This window comes from Morone saxatilis, unplaced genomic scaffold (assembly GCF_004916995.1).
Source record: "Morone saxatilis isolate NCDOM2014 unplaced genomic scaffold, NCSU_SB_2.0 Contig8, whole genome shotgun sequence".
Taxonomy (NCBI): Eukaryota; Metazoa; Chordata; class Actinopteri; family Moronidae; genus Morone; species Morone saxatilis.
The window spans coordinates 14,575,992-14,596,841 of NW_023340257.1; the positions used below are offsets into that span (position 1 = coordinate 14,575,992).

Consider the following 20,850-nt stretch of genomic DNA (forward strand, 5'->3'; position numbering starts at 1 on the left):
TGAGCTGAAATGGCAAACCCTACTCTCCAACTGTGCCTATCAAAGGTGGAAAAAATGCTCTGCAAGCATTTGAGGCCTACTGTTTTGTTGAGATCCTGTACCTGCACTGCAGCTCCAGTAAGATTTCAGAGCTTATTAGATGTTCTATTTCAGCTTACTGACAGCTGCACCAATCACCTCACTAATGAAAGTGCACTGCTGTAGCACAGTGCCAGGGAGTATGGGAACAGCATGCATGTGAATCTGTGTGTTTTGCACAGTGTACGTGTGTGCTTGCAGGCAAATTTTTGTGCATGCATTTTTATGTGTTCTCTTTTCATTTACAAAAGGCCATAGCTGCACAACATGTGGGGCCACCCAGCAGGTCTATAGATTCAACCACATGGACAGTATTCTGGGCAAATGTTACAGTACTGCAGATGCTGCTGCACACACTGCCATCGATACAGGAGGTTGGCTAGATTAATGTCCGTCCTGGTGTGCACCATGCCTTTGGGCACAGCTCCACCTCCACTCCTGCCTCCTCAGCCATGGCTGGAAAATATTCATGAATTGGCCACGCTCTATTAGGCTGTCACTGGCTTGGGTGATTAATGATTCCGGCACATGTGGACGAGCCACCGACAGCAGGCTGCCAACCGACCAACTAACTGCGTAAGATGACAGGGGAGGGGTGGGGCTGGGCAAGCTGGAGCCAAAGTCGAATGGGTTTCAGCTGATGCTATTGCTGAACACAGACCTTTACACACACATACACAAATACAAACTCACACAAATCCAGGCATGCTGCCATTTGCTGCATTTTCTATTGAATGAATGAGGGTCACATGGGAGGGTGCAATCAATACAGCCACGTCATTTCCTGGACTGTCTCCCTCTTGTAGCAAATGTATAATTCCAATGGGGTTGCCTCCTCCCCTTCCCTCACCCCAATCACTACATTTCACCTCTCCCACCTCTGCCAAATAGCATCCTCTCCTCTCCTCTCCTCCTTCATTTCAGACTCCCCTTGGTATCTTCTATCTACCTCTCTCCTCATTTCATTTCTTTTCATTTCATTTCATTTCCTTTCCAGTCCTCTCTTAGCCCACTGACACAGAATAAGAACCTCCCCATCGACCTGCACACACACACACAACCAGAGGGAAGAAGAAAAGTAATGTTAAAAATGAGTTTCTTTTCTCCAAACTCGCCAATATTAAAGTCAGAGGGTGCCTAAAAGGTTCACTTGTTATCACTGTTCCCGCCAGAACTGTATTAATCAACTCTCTGTGGAATAAATGTCACAGAAACAGGATCTGAGCCCTGAACTGGAAGAAAGGCTAACAGGTGTAGGAACACCTAGAAGGAAAAACAACTAGTGATATATTTCTGACCCTTGTGGTTATAATGGGTTACGTAGTGGGGTAGGGTTAAACTACAATTAGATACACAGCATATTCCTTTAGCAAGTTGAATTCATTCTTAATAATAAATAATTCCAGCAAAATGTTCCAATTTCTGCATAATGAAATGCCATCACCTCTCTGGCTAATTGTATAGAAGAGGGGGGAAAAAACTCTTGCATTAATTTACTGAATTTGCACACACAAATTTTGGTTTCATAAATAAAACATGGCACTTTAAGGGACAAATCTTGTCTTAAAGGTTATGAATGAAAGGAGACTCCCAAAGTAAAGTCCAAGAGGCAGTCAAAGAGAAAGTTGAAAGGCAGAAGAACTGAGAATTGAGATAGGCGGGGTAGGCGGTTCACAGTGGCTCATTGCCATCTCTGGGCTGCCTGACACATGGTTGATGTCTCAAGCCTATTTCCTTTCTTCAAAGCCTTGCGCTGATTAGGAAAAAGGTTAGCGGGTGCCATTCGGGGTCATGGTGCCTTTGTCTAGGGAGTTGTAATTACTGCTTGCTGGACTACAAGAGGGTGGGAACAGGCCATGATTTAATCTTCCTCTCTATTTACGAAAATAACTTCCCTTGAGGAGATTTTCAAGCTTTTTTAAGGTCATTCAGTTTAGTATCTTTAGAATCTAACGAGTGCCTTTGACAAGGAGGCGGTCAGATCACTGGTGGATACAGCTGCAAACTCCATCCTCATTCTCTTTTGTCTGTTTTAAAAATGTGTTTTGATCATCAGCAGGCAGTGTTTTAAGGGTGTATGGGTGTCTTGCAAAAATCATACTGAGATTGAAGGTTGAAGACAGATTATAGATGACACTGTAACATGCTCTATCATTATTTTAATTTAAGGATAATGACGACTTTGAAAAAGAGAAAGGATTCCGCAATAAATGTGATTTATTTTGGGATGCCGACGTCGGGCATGCTACTGTGAAGGAGTTGCAGCAGCTGCTTCAGAAGGGAGCGTGTCACAGGGTGAGATGTTGATAAGCACTGCATCTGTTGTCAGAACACAGTCGGCGCGTGTGCGAGAAGCTTATGTGTGCTAACACGTGTTAAAGCATACCAGACATTAAACAAAAATGTTTGCACTTTGTTGGCAGATGTAGGGAAGGCGTGTGAGCATTCTCCCCGGGTGTGAATCATTGTGTAGTTTGTATTTGTGAGGGTGTAAATGCCGTACTCACAGTCAGCCTGTGCACAGATGAGGCAGGCGGTGGTGCTGTTAAAGAAGGTGAGAAGGCCGGCCACAGCCAGGCTGATGTCGGTGTTGGTTGGCCTCAGGTCCAGAGTGGTGAACCGAGGAAACTGAACCTTCAGAATATCCTCTGGGGCCACCTTGACATAGGGCACCTGCACAGAGATGCTGATGTCAGGCACATATCTGTTGCATTTTAATCATCCGCAGTTGATTTTGACAGTTCGCATTAATGGTCATGTTTAAAAATGCAGCAGATGTCTGCAGACAGGACACCCGTAAAAGAGATAAAAAGGAGAGAAAATGTGTGTGTGAACTGCAGAATAAAAATAGTATGATGCCAGCAGACAGCCAGAAGAAAAAATAGCTCTGTAGAAATTGGTTTAATCTGTTATGATAAATTGCAAGCAATGATAACCCAGGGGTCTGTGGTAATGTGCATATTCAGAATACACATATTTTTCAGTGACTTAGGCGCTGAAGCTCATGTATAGTACAATTACGGTTCTAAAAACTTATTTTTGTTCCACCCACATGAACAAGCCCTTGTTAGAGAAATCTTCAGTATAACACCCCCTCACCCACTGTTACAAAACATTTGTTTACCTCAGCTCACTGTGGAGCGGCTCAGCTGTGTTTCAGGTGACACTTTTATACGCTCATGCACAAAATGTCACAGTTTGACCAAACAAACTGAGCATTGTGATGATCTTGGGGGCGAGTTTTGGTGCTTTATTTATTTATTTATTCATAACAATATAAATGTACTGTTCATTCAACTCAGCTAGATAAGTCAAACCTGCAGTGCACTCAAACACTTTTAAAGCTGTGGGGCAGCATCTTAACCTCATAGTCACTGTGGCTGCTGGACTAGTCAAAAACAATAGGAAATGTTTCACAGTTCAAAATCATATACTTATGTGCTTAATAATGAACAACACACTTAAAATTAGACTTAATATATTAACCACTAAACTGGGTAAAATAATACATTAAAAAGCATCAACATACGTAATACGGTGCATGTGTTTTGAGTCAGAGCAAAGATCAGACACAAGGAGTAAGTAAAAGAAAGCCAGCCAACCCTTCAGTAAGAATCAATAAATACACAATTCTTCTATCCCAGCCCCATTGTGAGGCATACAATTCTCAATGAGATTGATTGCCATGTTTTCACAGTGTTGATTTGTTATAGCTTTATATGGAGCTGTATTCCTTAGCCGCCCCTAATGAATTTATCATACCACCCCTACTGTGCTAACAGGTATGTCTAACACAGGCTCATCTCCGCTGTCAGAAGGGAGGTTAAGTACACTTCAGCTAACCTTTCAGCCTCCGAAGTTACCTGAGCACAACGACAAATCCAAACTGGAGCTACCTACGCATCTGCTGAACTTCTCTGCTTCAGTGTGATGATGTGAACGGATACATGCTGCCAGGGCTTACAGCAGGCGAGAGCGAGAGTGCGAAAAAGTGTGGCAGGTGTCGGGTCGGTCAGCAGGCCAGGCATTGCAGTAGAGCGCAGTGGGGCTTGAAGGGGATGCGGGAGGACATGCTGGGTCCGAGACTAGTAACAGGGAAGGTAGCCTCTTCATCATGGCAGATTGCCTGTCTGTGTGGTTCTCAGCACCCATACATTGCTTCCCCCCTTCGCCCCCATATCCCCTCGATTGGTTTTCCATCCCTGCCCATCAGGGTGTAATGGAGTCCCTGGGCATCTGGATGGATGGAGGTGCGGACACTACTGACAGCCCCTGCTGGAACGCCATTCATTCCTCTCCTTCAGTCCTAAAACCAGGGTAATAGCCGTACACCACGCAGGGGAAATGTGCCCCTCTTTAGGTGTGTCCTTCATCTTCCCTGTTGCATTAGTACAATTTTTCACAACCTTTTACTCATTTCTGTCCCTTTCCCTCCCGTTCCTCCGTGAACCCACAGATTGTTTACTCTTTTTTTCCACCTGCCCCCTTTTCCCATGCGCTCTCTCCTTCCTTTTCAGCACTGTGGACTGGTGCTACCCGACCCCTTTCACTTAGAAACCTGACACGCTTCGATAGGCTGAATCAGAAGCAGCAGGGGGCTTAGAAAGCAGCTTACACAAACACATGCACACAGTTACATACACTTTTGTCCTTTTCTATCTTACTGGCCCATTGGGTCCTACTGCTAGAAATGCTGACATCTCTGGGGAATTACTTGGCTCTGAGTCTTGATTCATCATCAAATTCCACAGCATGCTGCCTTGATTCCCACAGCAAATATCTAACTAGATATCCTGATCATTTCCACAAAAAAATTGATTCTGAAAACATTTTCATCAACAAAAATCACTTGGTCTGCAATATTTCTCATTGTATTTTAAACATATCCTTTTTGCATTTAGCATTCACAATGGAGCTACGGGCTAAATGTAGCTTACAGAAAAGCCAGTGAGAGAGGACCTTATCTATACATCCTGCCGTAACACATTTCCCCCTGGTTAAAGCAATATGATTAATTGGTTGTGGCAGTCACTATCCTCCTCATGTGGTGGAGTGACAAAGTGTTTTGAATCAAGACTTGAGTTAAAACAGGGGTACTCCAAGCAAAGAAAATCAATCTCCACATTACTAACAGCAAGTTGTCAGCCACATCAAAGTCGCTTGCCAGACTTCTTATCTGCAACCAACAGCTAGTATCAGTCACTCTGCTGGTCGATTAATCCCGAAAATAAAAACAGAAAAATCTTTTCCTACATGTGTCTTTGCAGGGCACAGCTTCAAAGACTTTAACAGCTGCATCACGTTCTGTGTAGCTCTGCAGGAAACTCGCAAGTTTGCCATGCCAGCCATCCAGGGTATTAATCTACTTGGAGTCAATTTTATGCCAAACTGGCACATCGTCACAAATTATGATTTGATGATTTACTGTAATTCCAGTCTTTGTTTGGGTTTGTGGCAATTGTTATAGCTGTGCTAATCAATATTTTTGAATAAGAATGGATCAAATGACTGTGTAATGTTAAAATGGGTTGCTTGTAGTGACAAACCTGCCAAGAATTATCACTCAATTTGGCAGGTCTCCTCAGTATCTTTCAGCTCATTGCTTAGATTTTTCAGGCCGTAACTTCACTGTTTCCTTCAGTCTCACTGCTCTCATTAGTCTCAATTTCCCAGGCCGGCGGGCATCTGTTTTAAGTGAATAAAGCTCTCCTCCTGCCCAATACAAATTTGCAGACAATGTTAGCGAATAGCTGGTGAACGTAACAAATTTAGTAGATAACAAGACCTTATCTCAGGAGTTGGTGACCAAAAACAAGTGAATACTGGACCAACATTCATCAAGCCAGAAACATGACTCAAAATGAATGTTCCTCCGTGTCTGCTTGACCTCAAAGGAGGCTGTTTGGTAACATGTTCATCAACAACTTTTTATGATTATAATATGTCAATGTTGTCTTGTCAATGTCTTTCTGGCTTGTTTGAACTGCCCCAAGTGTCCAAAAGAAGCCCAAAATGGTTAATTCTGCTTTAAGGTTCTGTCTGTCTACAATTGCTGTTACAGGCTTCATTTTTCTATCAATTAAGACCAATTCCAAAACCATTCATCTTTAACATAATCAAAAGGCAATTTAATAATGTAATATGCTTCCATTTTGTCCAAAAACATTTTTTGTGTTACAAAGATGTTCTTGTACTTGTCTATGACTGAGTTTTATAAATACAGTCATTATTAGTTCATGTCTGTTTGTCTTCAAAATGAGAGCTGTTATTATCTAGTGGAAAAAAATCCCTCCATTCTGTGTTTAACAAATATTCTACAGGCAGTAGTTAATTCTAGTAAGTCCTGCCAATGTTTATTTATTTAGAAAAGGTATTAGGTATTAGAGGCATTGTAAACAACTTGTGGATACCAGGAAACAAGCTGTAACTCAAAATTAGATGTAAGTGTCTTTTAAAAGCATCTGCTCAGGACCATGGCACGATGGTGTGGGAGTGAAACTAATTACATCAGAAAATTGTGAGGGAAGAAAGTCTCAGGCAAACAATAAAGCCCAAGGTAACCGCTCTGCTTTTAATGGTAGCTCCACTGTAAATAGAACTAAATACCACGGTGACTGCTGTGGAGGACAGTCAAGTGCCAGGGGAATGAAGGGAGGGTGAGGAGAGGGAGACAGAGTGAAAGTGAAAGACAGAAAAAGGGAGAGAATGCAGAGAGGGATAGGGAGAAACTGACAGTGTGACTGACAGAAGAAGAGAGCAATGAGGTGACATAGAGGGGACAGGGGAAAACAGTGTACAGGACAGGAAGAGAGATACAAAATACATACAACACACATAATAGATAGAAAGAGAGAGTGAAGAATGGTAAAGGGGCTGCAATCAGCACTCATTAAATGGTCTCATTGAATTTAGCAGTGTAAAATTTGATTCTCTTGTCAAAGGCAATCTGTCTCGTGTTCTCCCCTTTATTGTTTCATTTCTCAAGACATACAGTTTCAGGGGATTCAATAACAACATCAGCATTTAGCTTTGTTATTGTTTGGTCTCTGTGGGATACAAATACATTTCAAGCTGAAGCAGAGTATTGTGGCTCTCATTTTTTATTTAGGAGACGCAGTACTTATTTGCTATTAGAACAGGAAGTCATAAATGTTATTTATGTTGTACGTCATTATGTAATGACTAGAGCTGAGTATTGGACTTCAGTACTTTTGGATGCCAGCTAAAATATGTCTTTAGCGCCAAGTATCAAAAACTCTTCAAGTACTTCCACTTTTTCCACTGAATATCTGGTCAAAAGGTCCTGTATTGGTGTGGGCTGTTTCAGGTACCAGGTAAGACATTGAAATACAATCCAGGAAGTCCAGTTTGAGTAATAGAATATAATGGAGTTTGAAAGCTTGTCAGACATAGAAATACTGCACAGCTGGACAGCAAGGCAGCAATCATTTCATATTTTGTTGCTACAGTCAGGAGGCTAACAGTAGAAGTCTGGCATTTATGTTGCAAAATGATCTATCAACGGTGCCTGCATGTACTCACGGGTCAAAGCAGCACCTTGCTGGATGATGTTGTGTTCTGGAAAGCCCTCTGCGGCAATAATGCCGGACTGTAACAGCTGCTTTGTGTAAAGCCAGAATTATTTGTTACTTAGAAGGTATCAAAAAAAAAATATTGTATATTGTTTTGGTTTTAGTGTTAAAGCCCAAGAAGCATTTTCACACCAGCCTAAGAAAAGTTCCAGTGATACCCAGCCCTAGTAATGAAGGCACAGAGTTACACCTTTTTTGTACAGCCCAACCACCAAAGGTACAACTCTGTCCCTTCTTTTTTTTCCGTGTGTGTTTGTGACACAAAAACTGAGTCCTGCTCACTCTGGATGTGTGCTCTTGTGTATATGTGTATGTGTGTGCGTGTGTTTTCTACAGTGTGACAGAAAGGCTGACAGGTCTGCAGACAGAGGTTTGACAGGCGTTTAATGAGGAAGCTCTCACAGGACACAGGCTTTGCACAAAAAAAACACACACACACACACACACACACACACACACAACCGTACATTCTTACACACAGTGAGCAGTGGGGAAAAGGAGGCACCTTTGTTTGGCAGCAAAAATACCTCAGCCCAATTACAATGTGCTTACAATATACTTGCCTTAATTACACTGAGATTGCACTCTGATCTGCTCAGATTAGCTATTAAAACAGGGAATAAAGTGAACCAGCACATTTTCAAACAGCCAAGTCAGTCATGTGCTGTTGGCTGCTCGTTGGAAATGGCCAGGTTTTATATTGCTTTGTATAAGCTTACCAGTAACCTCTGATAACCTCTCTTCAATGGAAAATTCAGGGTTACATTCGAGAAGGGTAGTTTCAAATCTGACCAGGCATTAGTGAAGAGACCGTTGCTCTGAGCTGGAGTGAAGGTGAAAGCTAATTTCCCTTCCGTCCGGTCCAACAAGCTCTGGGTTGCCTCGGTTGTTGAGCTGACAAGCACCCAAGTCATTCTGCTACCTTGCTGCCGTGAACCTAACAGGAGCCTGCCGGGAGGGGGTCCGAGCGAGGGGAGGTGAAGAGGATGTAGATGTGCAGTAGTGCCATATGGAGAGAAGAGATATAATGAGCAACTACATCTGTTGGCTTGGACTCAGAGGGGCAGCAGAACAAAACTCTGTTTAATAAAGTATCAGCGCACTTTTATGGGTCTTGGAACATTTCAGGCACGGCTGTAAGAAAAGTTAGCAATAGCGCAGTTCATCAGTGTTTGATGTAACTCATTTACATTACCGCACATTGACCTGGCTATCAATTAGCATACAACACATGCTTGGCAGAAATACTAAACTGTCCTTGAAAACACTTAGCACTGCAGCCAAGTGGACAGCAGCCATTCAGCCTCAGCGAGCTGAGAACTACAAGGTTCGCTGAAGCCAGACGGAAAACAGTTCGTTTACCATAAAAAAATGGACATAGCTAATCAGTTTGGAGATCATCAGTTGTAGAAAACCAACCAATAGTAGATCAGATTGTTTGAAGCCTGGCTGGATGCAGCCCACTGTAAGCCAGAGAATTACGTTGGCCTCTGAGCATTAGAGAACAGATGCTGTTGAAGACATTGTCCATCAGTCAGCAAGTGGGATGCCAAGGCTGGAATGCCAGAGTGAAGTTGGCACGGATGGTGTTGAAGGGTGGCAGGAGATGGAGGAGGGCAGGTGGTAGTCTATTATGTGTACCTGATCCCCTTTCGAACCAAAAGGTTTATGGGGGATTTGGGACACCAGCTGTTGGCATTCAGAAAAGGCAGAAGAAACCTCGTGGGAGGGAAAGGGAGGAGATGAGACACTGGCGATAGGCGAGTGTCAACGCCGCCCTACAAACAATCTCCACCCCAGACCGCCAGCTCATCCCAGTCTCAGCCCATGCAGCCAGATCTCTATTTGTGGTAGTAATGATCCTGCATCAGGTCCCTACGGTCAGAGCAGAAGCAGACCAGTGATAAAGATGAAGTGGGCTGTAGATCCCATGGTGCCCTTTAGGCGAGTGGAACATTGACCACTAGATCTCTATCTCATTGATCAGCCAGTTCAGAGAGAAAAAAGTTCCTTTCCTCCAGAGAGGCTTGTTCCCCACTCCGCTGCTCTATTTCAGAGCAAATGTCTTTGTGAAAAAAGAAAGAAATGCTTTTAAACTCCCCTGTTTTTTACCAGCTTTTTGTGAGAAGTGAGGATAAGAAAAGAAGGCGCTAATTTGATCTGGGGAGCTGTCACGAGCCTCGTACCAGAATAAATGAAGACCATTCATTCAACGTTTACCAGTAAATACGGTCTTAAATGCTCACTGCAATTCTATCTGTGTTTATCAAGCATGGAAAAACATGTTTGTATTGTTTCATCAAAGATTTTCTATAGGGAGCTTTGATTGAAAAAGCTTTTTTTTTATCTAACAGTGGGCTTAATCCAGTTCTGGGAATCTAGCCAAATGTTTGACTTACACCACCCAAACAAAGAACAGCTCAACTTTACACAACAAAATTGGCAAACAGTTGGCCAACAAATCTTAGAGAACCTGGCCTTTGAGCAGAACACAAACATGTTGATGGAGAAACAAAAGACTTGAATGTTCCTGATGAGTTTCAGTTCACAGAGTGAGAACGACAGTGCATTAATTCAGTGAGCAGCTGGCAGAAAGCTGAGCAATATCAGCTGAGTATTGTCTCCTGCTGCACAAGACAAAACTCTGCTACTTGACACAGATGACTAAGACAAAACAAAGGCAACATTGTAACATGGAGCAGAGTCCCTTTTCATACCCTTGATGACAACAATCAGCTAAATTGAAATCCATTTTGTTTGCTGCTCACCTGGGAGTCACTCTGTTTTTCTCGCTTTCATCTCAGGGATCAAATCAAGAGACTGCTTCCTGATGACAAGATAGTGGCTTTGGATATGCACGTGGCGGTTGTGCCGGAGAGGCCTTGACGAGACAGATCAATAGTGCTGTGAGAAAAGGGTCAGCAGAGGTGCAGACGACAGCTGTGCTCCTCTAATTATGAGCAGGCAGTGGCAGAAGTAGCACCTGCGTTTTGTTTGCAAACGGGCTAAACTGAGGAATCCTGTACAGAGTGACACCCAGCTTTACACCCACATTATTTTAATCAGATGTACTTACATATTTGTGCACTGTATCCACAGGCACATACAAACGTTAAAGAAATGAATTATGGTGTTGTTGTCTATTATTCATCATTTGAATTAAATTAAACTCATTATTAATCATTTTGTGCCATTTTATGCCTGCTTACCGTAGCTTGAGCAGCTGCAAGCACAAAGACAAAGCACTTGCAGGTAGAAATGTTCCACTTCTATGCACTAATAAATGTATAATATGCTGTGTATACTTTTTTTATGTACTGTAAAATATCATATATATCTTTAGATAAATATTGCCATGTAAACAGTCTCAAAACAGTCATGTCGAGGCTAACTTGATGCTTTTCACCTCTTCTTGATCCTTGCTGAACAAATCTAAAGACACCTCTCTGAACTCACACTGACCAATGCAAAGTGGTTTTGTGTGAAATGTATGGAGAATGTATCCAAAAGTATCTGATGTTTGAGTTCATGTAAACATAGCATGCTATAAACAAAGGATTTTGGTATAAAATACAATGGAGGGTGTGGTGGTTGGTCGTTGTCAATGAGACCCTGAATAGAAATATGCGGGTATATAATATAAAAACAAAATGACCTAGCCCTCTCCACCACTCTCTATGTGATTCTCTTCACACAAAGCAGCGACTATTATGAACATGTATACCATCGCAAGCATCCTCATACCTTCACAGTGCATGCCATACATTTAATTGTCAGATGGTGCTCTGGTATAATTAGTGTATTAAAAGCATCTATTACAATGAGAATTTTGAAACAACACTGAAGGGAACAGCCATAGGCTGTCTACTGACCTGTTATTAAGTAGCACTTGGAGTTTATACAAACTAATTTTAAAGCTCTTTCACAGTCCAAAAATGGGAAATAAATGTGTGAGGGATGAAGCAACTCCACTTCTGAGACTTCTTCAGCTGAGCACCTGCCATTAAACCTTTTTCACTTTCACTCCTGAGTCTAAGATTTAAATTCTTAAGACTTTCCAACACACAGACACAGACAGATGGACACAAATACATAAATAGCAATTGAATCTGAAGAGAGGAAGTCTTTGTAGGATTCCTCATATTCTGCTTCTTTATGTGCATTTTATAAGACACTGGACAGCAAATTTCTTTCTTTGGATCCTAATGAATCCTAATGATGACAACTATCGAGTGGACAGCCTTAAAAAAAAGAATTGCATTCTTCAGTAGGCTATCATATTGTATTCAAAGTAGCAATGAAAAGCTAATTTACATTACCATTCCCATGCATTTTGTCTTTCTTGAGTCTAAATATGAGAATACTAAACTGTGAGTCTCTAAGAACTGCAGAAATCCAATTGAGATTCAACAGGCACCTTACTGCTTGTGCACTGCTATGAATAAGAAAGTTGCTGCTTAAATTATCCAATTTATACTACATACATCCCAGTGATGTGGCTCCTCCTCCAGCTGGTCATACTGCACTTAGAAAATGTAGATCAGCTCTGCTTAATCAGATCTGATTACTGGTTGTGACCAATAATGTGTCACATGCTGCCAAAATAACGTTGCTTTTGGCTGAAGAGCGTTTGATTTTACATATAGTTGTTTTAAAGCCCAATTATAGTGGAGAGCTGAACCATAAGCTGACCCCCCGAGCAGAACAAGACTGACACAGCAGAACTAATACCACTACGCACTCAGACATAGAGATTCAGCATGAGACTGATGGAGGGTGATTAGGGAGAGGCAAAGAGAGAAGGAGCAGGGTTTTGAATACCATTTCCCCCTTCTTTCTTTTAGTTTTCTTAAGAATGGCGGATTTTGACCTGGTAGTCATTCATAGCTGGTGTCTGAGAAAGAGTTAGGTAGAAGGGAAATGTCAAGGAAAAGACAGGTGGAGGAGACGGAATGAGAAAATAAGGAACAAGAGGAGACAGGAGAGAAAAAGAAAGAGGTGAGAATAAGGACACAAGAGTGATGAGAGCTGAGGCTTGTGTAAGGGCTGTAATAGCAGATATTATAGGAGGGACAAAGGCAGAGAGGTGAAAATTGGGTAAGACTATGGTAGAGTAAAAGGAAATAAAAGAAAGAAATGAGAAATGGGGCAATGAGTAAGAGGAGGAAAGTGTACATTTAAAGCAGCAAAGGACAGAGGTGCTCGTGATATTGACAGAAGAATAAAGGTCGTTCATTGAATCTGTGTCAAGATTGTCCTGGTTTATGAAATAAAAATGGACTGGCAACATTTTCACCATGGAAAATGAAAACCAAATAGGCAACAGACCCATCTTGCTGGTGATTGGCAGGTGTTGTTGAATTGCAGGAAGACTTTGCACTGCAACTTTCTGACAAAGTAGTCAGATGAAAAAGTTATTTGCAGGAAAAGTTAAGGTGCGGGATCTGATCCAGCAAGCTAGCTAAAGGTGGAGCTACACACTGTGACAAATGGTGCTTTATAAAAATTACTGACATTTGCAGAAACAGCTCTACACAGTTTGAACAAAAAAAACAAAATTCAAGGTTCACTTAATAGCTTTTTCCTGAGCTTTCAACCACATGTCATGGTTGCTCAGTTGTCATGCAGAGGACTCATTATTCCATATACCACTACCTGTTATCACGTGACCTACGATCCATACTTACTTTTGCCCACAGTCAAGCATGAATTTGCTTAAGTGCTTGAGGCAGACAAGATGCCATCCAATTAATTTATGTAGCGATCTGTTTACATGTAGACACAACGGCCGGTAGGGTTAAAGGATAACTCTGGTTATTTTATGCATAATTACTTTATCTCTAATTGTTCGAGACTGCAGTGCCTCAAGCAAAAGTAAAGCTATTCTAAAACTCTTAATCTGATAAAAAAATTAAACACAATCATTCCTATGATTAAAATAAAAAGAAAACTATTACTATGCATGATGTGTAACAATGCATGAAATTTGTAGCTAATGACCTTATCAACTGATTTAACATCCAAGGATTTATCCAATGACAGCCAATATTTCATTATTTTCATCACAATAGAGGCAGTTTATATTACCATGAAAACTACACATGAATGCATCACCAATTATCAATACAGGTTATATCCTAACAAAACTGTAACCAGATCATTTAGTTTTCTATCTAGACACACAAATAAGTTCACTTAGTATAACCAGGTGGGGGGGGGGGGGGTTATAATGAAAATAACAAAAATAAAAACCTCCCCTTTATGGACCATCCTATGATGGGTATTACAGAGCAAAAGCATTTGGATTATAGTTCCGTCCACATGTGTGAGAGCAAAGCTAAGCAAATGTTGGCTGTACACGAACAGGAGATGCGGTGTACTGGCTTTGCTGTGACCAACCGTGGTGCAGTGTCTGGCAGGGAGACGGCCTAAAGTGAGCACAGCTACCGTGTAAATGGTCTCTGGCCAGAGAGGATTTGGTGGGTTGGCTAGCTGGCTTTTCAAGTCACAAAAAGCAATTCCACACCATGTGTAGCACTGAGCGGCTGGACAACTCACCCATTTAAATCAGTTTGGACAGCTCTATACACACTGAACACAAACACAGCAGGATGAGTATCTGGACATGTGAACGGGCAACTTAATGAACTCACACACACACACACACACACACACACACACACACACAGATCTGTGGCAAATATTCACTGAGTAAGTTTCTTATGAATGCCTCACAATAATGACACAAATGAAGCACTGGACCTGCAAATAGTTCTCTCCGAGAGCAAGGAGAAAGGTTTTCAAATTTGTTCAATATCCATTCACGAGCAATCAACTGTGCCTCAGTTTTGTCTGATGGTCCTGTTCAACAATTGCTCCCGTCTGGCCATGTGGAGGAATCCTACAGAGCTCATTTGCCTACTAATAAAGTAATCTTGAGAAATACGTTTGACTCCAAACTATCTTGGAATTAAACTCAGACTCAGAGAGGAAAGGAGCAGATTCATTTTTTACTGGGACTGAATGAGTTTTTCAGGGTTACCTCAACACCGGTGCTCACGATGCAGCAAAACACTGTATCACAAGAGACAGGAGAAAGAGGCAGAAAATGAGACGGGGAGAGCGCCTGCGACAGAGTGAGCGAGAGAGAAGTGCACAGAGAACGTTAAAAGAAAAAATAATATATTACTTGAACATCTGCACATAAATGACACTGACAAGCAATTTCCGATTATTTAAAGCGTTTTCTGTGTGGTTATATAAAAATGAGTCAGAATTGTGTTTGTGGGTTTGGGTGTGTATATGAAAGTGCAAATCTCTTAGTATTGCCTATCTCCAGGGCTTGAGCGATACCAATGACCCCCAACCTCAATCCAGCACTCTCTGTGTTTGCCAAGAGGACCTCAGGTTCACCTTTGAATCCAACCTGAGCACCACCCTACCAAAATGCTTTAGTGTAATCTCTATGTACTGCTGCAACCAGATGGCTTTACAAGCCCAAAGCAACCCCTGGACATCAGACTGGACATTAATATTCATGACCACTTCTGAAACATGTTTGAATCATAGAGGAATATGTTTAGCAGATACAGGGTATACTGCACATTTCATCCCTTATGGTAGAGGAGAGAAAGTCAGGGCTGGAAACAGTGAGTAAAAGCATTTAAACTGAGCTGAAGGTGGCTAAAAGTGGGATGAAAACTGGATTCGGAAGAAATGTTTGGCACATGAAAATTTAATCACTGACATTAACTCAATTTAGTTTGAAAGCTTCATATGGCTAATGGCACACTGACCTTAGTCCAAGGCTTTGTAAGAAAATAACCTCGCGCAAATGTGAATGGAATGAAAAGTCCTTGGTCTATTCTTTCATATCGAAGTCATATTTCTTATCCTTGATATTTACAGAAAAACAAAACAACAACAAGAAAATTGCACAGCACACACCAGCTATTCTGGCTCGCTGCAGCAGCCAGCAGATAAGCACCTGTAAAGCAGCAGGAGCCTCTCATCCAAAGCCCTAGTTAATGTTTCTCATTAGTCGATATTAATCTGCCCTTCCCCAAAATCCTGACCCCAAGGTTTGCTAGTTGCCACGCCGCATAAGAGAGAAACAAACTGCAAACATGATGCATACAGTCAACCCTTTCTCCGCAGTAGCTGTTTATCTATTAGTCACTATTAGTGTGAAACCCAGATGGGCTCAGTCCTGCTCCTCTGCCGCCCCGGTGGAAGTAGCCCCCGCCGCAGCAGTGGTACCCGGGGAGTGATTGATAGGGACTGCTAGATGACGTGCTGATCACCTAGTGGGGTCTGTCAGCTGCAATATTGCTGCCAGTGTCACAGGCAACCAGCCACCGGAGCACCGGCATCTGTGGCCTTACGCTCACAGAGAGGGATTAGGTGGTCGGAGTAATGTGTGGACAGTGGCGTCGACACACACATACACACACATCTTTCTATCTCAAGCTTTTACTTTTCAGGGTGACCTGTTCAAACTTTTTATAGACATATATATGCCTAGACTGGCATACATACAAAAAGTAAGACAGTATGACAAATATTCTGTACAATACAATAAATTCCCAATACATTTATCATAATTGGTAAATTATTGCAAGTATTGTAGGTTCTATTTAGCAAGTGAATTAGGAATTTGGAAACCAGTTTATCCTTACTACTACCCTCTTACTATCCTTACTAGTTATTTGTTATTTTGAGTCATCTAATATCAGATCCGATGAAAAAAATTAAGTGGTCTTGAGTGCAAAGATACATATCTGTTGGCTCATTAAGCTCCTAATCATGCCAGATGACACAAGACACACAAGAAGATTTTGTTCTTCCGCTCTGGAGGGTTTTGGGGGGGCAGGTGGTGGCCTGAGTCGAAAAGGGTAACATTAGGCACGCCCCAACTGCTTGCATCCATCAGCCAATCTACTCATCTCCTGCTGAGCAGTCCCCAGAGGTGTGCTGCAGACTATTTGGCTGCCAAATATAGAATAAAGGATAACATTATTTTTCAAAGGACTGTTGTTTCTCTACGGTGTATATACTGGATGAGCCTGACTTACAGTACAGCAAGATTTGTGCTGCTCATCTTATCAAGGACAACACTAGTATATTACGGCTTTAGCTCAACCCCCTTACTCAGCAGGGAAGCATTTTCTTGCTGTAAAAATTCCCCATTGTGATGGACCTTCAATGTGCCCATAACTGAAAAGATTTAAATTTCTTTAGCCATATTCAGGCAAGAGTCGGTGATGGGTAATAGTAGCTGAGGTTTTCTTTGTTCTTAATCATGTGCGAACCTGAGAATAAGTAGAGTAAGAATTCCACTGCAAATAACCCACCATATTTTGCCAAAGGTCAACAATTTTTTAACTAAATGCACTTCATAATGGAATAAATGAATAGACTATGACTATGACTATGACTATGATTAATATCTGTGGTTTTAAAAAACGACTTTACTTTTTCAAGGTATGTTACACAGAAATAATGTTTTTTATAGATATTTTTTATAATTGCGTTTCATCATAACTGTGTTTACATATTATATGAGTGTATGTAATACAACAGTGTATTTACCACAGTTACTGTGGGTAATGCATCAACTTGAGATAGTACTGTATTGCTATTCCTTAACACTGATGTAAGGCCATGCTGACGAAGGCCATTAGGCAGACATCCCCTTCAGAGTGATCATGACAATAGCAATGTGACCTTTTCTGCTAGACAAAGAACACACGCACACACACGCACACACCCGCACCCACACCCACACACACGCACGCACGCAGACACAAATTATGGCAGCTGAATTCACTGATTTGTTCACCTCAAGCCTGAGATAGGAGACCTAATCAGTGAAATCAGCTGGTGTAGTGTTTGGTTGGAATAAAAATATGCACACTCTTGGCTTTGACAGCATCCGGATGAGGACCACTGAGTTAATCCTGATCCTCAAGAACCAAACTGCTAAGACTGCTGGTTGTCCAGCTTTGCAAAAGCCTTTGATTTGATGACTAAAATGAAAACCATCAGCAGCGTCTTGATGACCACAACTGAGAACAAATGGGTTTGATTATTATTGTTAATTGCCTGACAACCTAAAAATAGCTATTAATGCATTTTATTCCTAACTAAACAGGTTTTCCCCTGGGTGTGTTAATCTGCTGTCTATTGTCATGACAATTATTGGTCCAAAATGCATTTGTGTGTGTTTATATTAAAATCACTAATCTCATCCTGTCAACTGACTAAAAAATCACCATGACTCACCCAGTACTGGGGCTGGACACAGAATTATTAGAATTAACATGTGACTATAAATTATATAAAAGCTGCAGATCTAGTAAAGTAACATTAGGAGTGGATTTGGTTGTCATATTTTAAACAACATTGCAGACACTATTATATATTCTCTCCACTTCCAAAGGCTCTAACATTAAGTATGTTATCCTCCTCCAAGCGATCCTCTGTAGCTATCTTTTGAACTCTAAAATCAAGTTCCTCTTGATGTTGCTGTAAGGTGAAAAATATATCACAGCTCATCAAACTATGCATTTCCCACTAAATCTTGTCAGAGAAGAAACACTTCAAACCATTTTAGTCTCTCAAAGACATTTCACAGAACCTGCATAAATACAAAAAAAAGCTACATATGGGCTAAAATACCTGCTCTGTGCTGTCTTGCAGTAGCAGTTCTGTTCTCTTGTGATGTACAACACTTCACAATATGTAAAAGCTGAAGATTAAATTCACAAACTTAAACTTATTAAGGTCAGTTCAGGAATGGTTTTCCTCCAAACACGTATAGCTGTTCTTTAATCCTGCAGTGCGGAATCTTTGTCTCCCCCTCTGGTAGTCAGAGCAATTACACAAACACTAAACACAAGAATTTGAAGTCCACTACAGTGTATTATACAGTCAGTGCTCAATACAAAAATTCTCTATATTGATTTCATACCACAGTAAAAAATTTCCCAGTCCGTTTTTGGTTTTTTTTTTGTCCCTGAGAAACTGTAAATCTTCAGGACCAGTATAAACTCCTTTGAGTATTTTATGACTATACTGTATGTCTCACTGAACAACTCAAAAATGTAATTTTTCACTTTATGGGGTCTTTAATATTCATAAAATGGTATTATCACACTCAAAGCAGTCAGCCCCGCAAGTCAGTTCCACCAGAGATTTTTAACAGCAGGGAGTCCTGGTCTTTCTAACACTATAACAGACTGATGTCTCATTAGGAAGACGGGCTGAACTGTACCAGAGGACATTATAGAGACTAGGATGGTAATGGGATGTATTTTAATAGTCATACTAATCAAATTCATGCAGTTAAATAGGCGGCTTCTCTGTGGACCAAATCCAATTAACGTGGTGAGTTCACCAGAACACACTAGTGAAAACCAATGAATACTATAGATAATACAGATACTATCAATACTGGTGTATTCACTAAACACAACTTCAACAAATAGTGTAAAACAAAGTGCATCAACTTTAGTAAAACCATCCCAGATACAGCTCTGCACATTAAAATCTTTTCTTATCCATAATTGATTTTGATCTAGTTTATGGTGTGTATAATTCAAAGGTGCCTTGACATCAGGCAGCAAAACACACCATGTCAGAGTTCAGACTAGCCAATTAGCATCCAACTGGGATCTGTGTGCATGCAGCAAGGCTCTGAAGCCAAATCCACTCAGGTTGCAACTGTGGAAAACATGCTTTTTTTATCACTGATAAATCAGATACAAAAACATGTCTGATTGGTTTTGTCAAAATAATATCATTCATATTATCATCTGTTAAATCATCTACTGTGTAAATAACGCCAGATGTAGGGACAGCGGGAGTTGGTTGATGTGAACCCACGTAAACTGATCAAAGCAACAAGACTTGCACTACTTTTTTTTGTTTGTATTTGTTTCTATAAAAATCTCAAAACATTGGCTACCAAGCCTCAGCGGGCCAAACCGCTCCAAGCTAATGAGGGGAATGGAGGAAATAAAATGCCCAGCGGTGCTTTGATTTGAGTGGGACTAGAATAGAGTTATGACACTGTTGAGGTATTTCATCATTTTCACTAACAAGGATTTCATTCCCCCTCAATCCCCACAAAAACCGCACAGTGGCTAATGAGCATCATTGTTCCAAACTCTGTATTTCTTGTTGTACAGAACATGGGCCAGCGGCTACAAGCCAGTTAGGTGCATCGACTCACCTCCTTCTCTCCACAGATATTGCTGATGATGGAGTTGGAGGCTGGGCTGGCAGAGGGGCCGAGGACTGCCACCACCCCTTTAGACATGATCTGGCACACTGAGAGAAATTAGAGGGGGGGTGGAGGGGAGAGAAGAGATAGAAAGAGAAAGTAAGTCAGTCAGTTCTATCTAGGAAAGTAGAGTACAGGCTTTGTTGTGGAGAATCTGACTCATTTAAAAAAGGCCCTCTTAAGGCAGATGTTAATGAATGCACATGCTGACTATCCCAACCTCTAAACAGATAGTGGTCTGAGGCAGCGCTTCCACTGTCTCAAGGGAATCTCAACCTACATGTGCTAGTGAAACGTGAGCAACACCAAACGTATTTGGCCATGTTTAGTATGCCCGACCTGATGCACATGCAGAAAAATCCTATAGACCTTGCCCATGAGAGTTTAGTAGCTAGGGGGAGAAACTGATATTAATATAACAGACTTTCACATATGGAGACAGAAAGATATCGAAATGGAAAGAGACACAGACAGATAAACAGAGTGACAGACAGTAAGAAAGGCACAGAAACAGAAATAGTGACAGGCAGAGATATCTGGAGGCTTGAAACATAAAATCTGGTATTTGAACATTTGCACATGAATGGCATAATATCCCCAAAAGTGACACACACACATCTCATCTTGTTTTTCCACAGTCTACATTTACAAGGACAGATTTAAAGGCTTTACCTTTGGGGATGAAAACACATCTTTAGACAGAAACATTTTAGCAAATGTGAATTTTACCCCTCTCTGATGTACACAGGCCATATGCTTTAATCTCCCATACTGGAAAACAGAATGCCATTTCTTCTGAGTTTATAATCCCTGGCTTCTAATTAAACTGCTACAGTCAATGATGTGAGGCAGACACTATATACTGTTCACATGTGCACAAAGCAAGTGTGTGTG

At 41.3% G+C, this 20,850-nt stretch overlaps 1 protein-coding gene across 1 annotated transcript in view; it reads right to left on the reverse strand.

The window, feature by feature from the left end:
* The window catches only part of grik4 (glutamate receptor, ionotropic, kainate 4), a 131,840-nt gene that overhangs the window by 77,299 nt on the left and 33,691 nt on the right, over positions 1-20,850 (reverse strand). Inside the window, exons 3-4 of the mRNA XM_035680052.1 lie at positions 19,906-20,003; positions 2,586-2,751 (exon numbers count right to left, since the gene is read on the reverse strand). Coding sequence (XP_035535945.1) covers positions 2,586-2,751; positions 19,906-20,003 — 264 coding nt within the window. The remainder of the gene's footprint in view (positions 1-2,585; positions 2,752-19,905; positions 20,004-20,850) is intronic.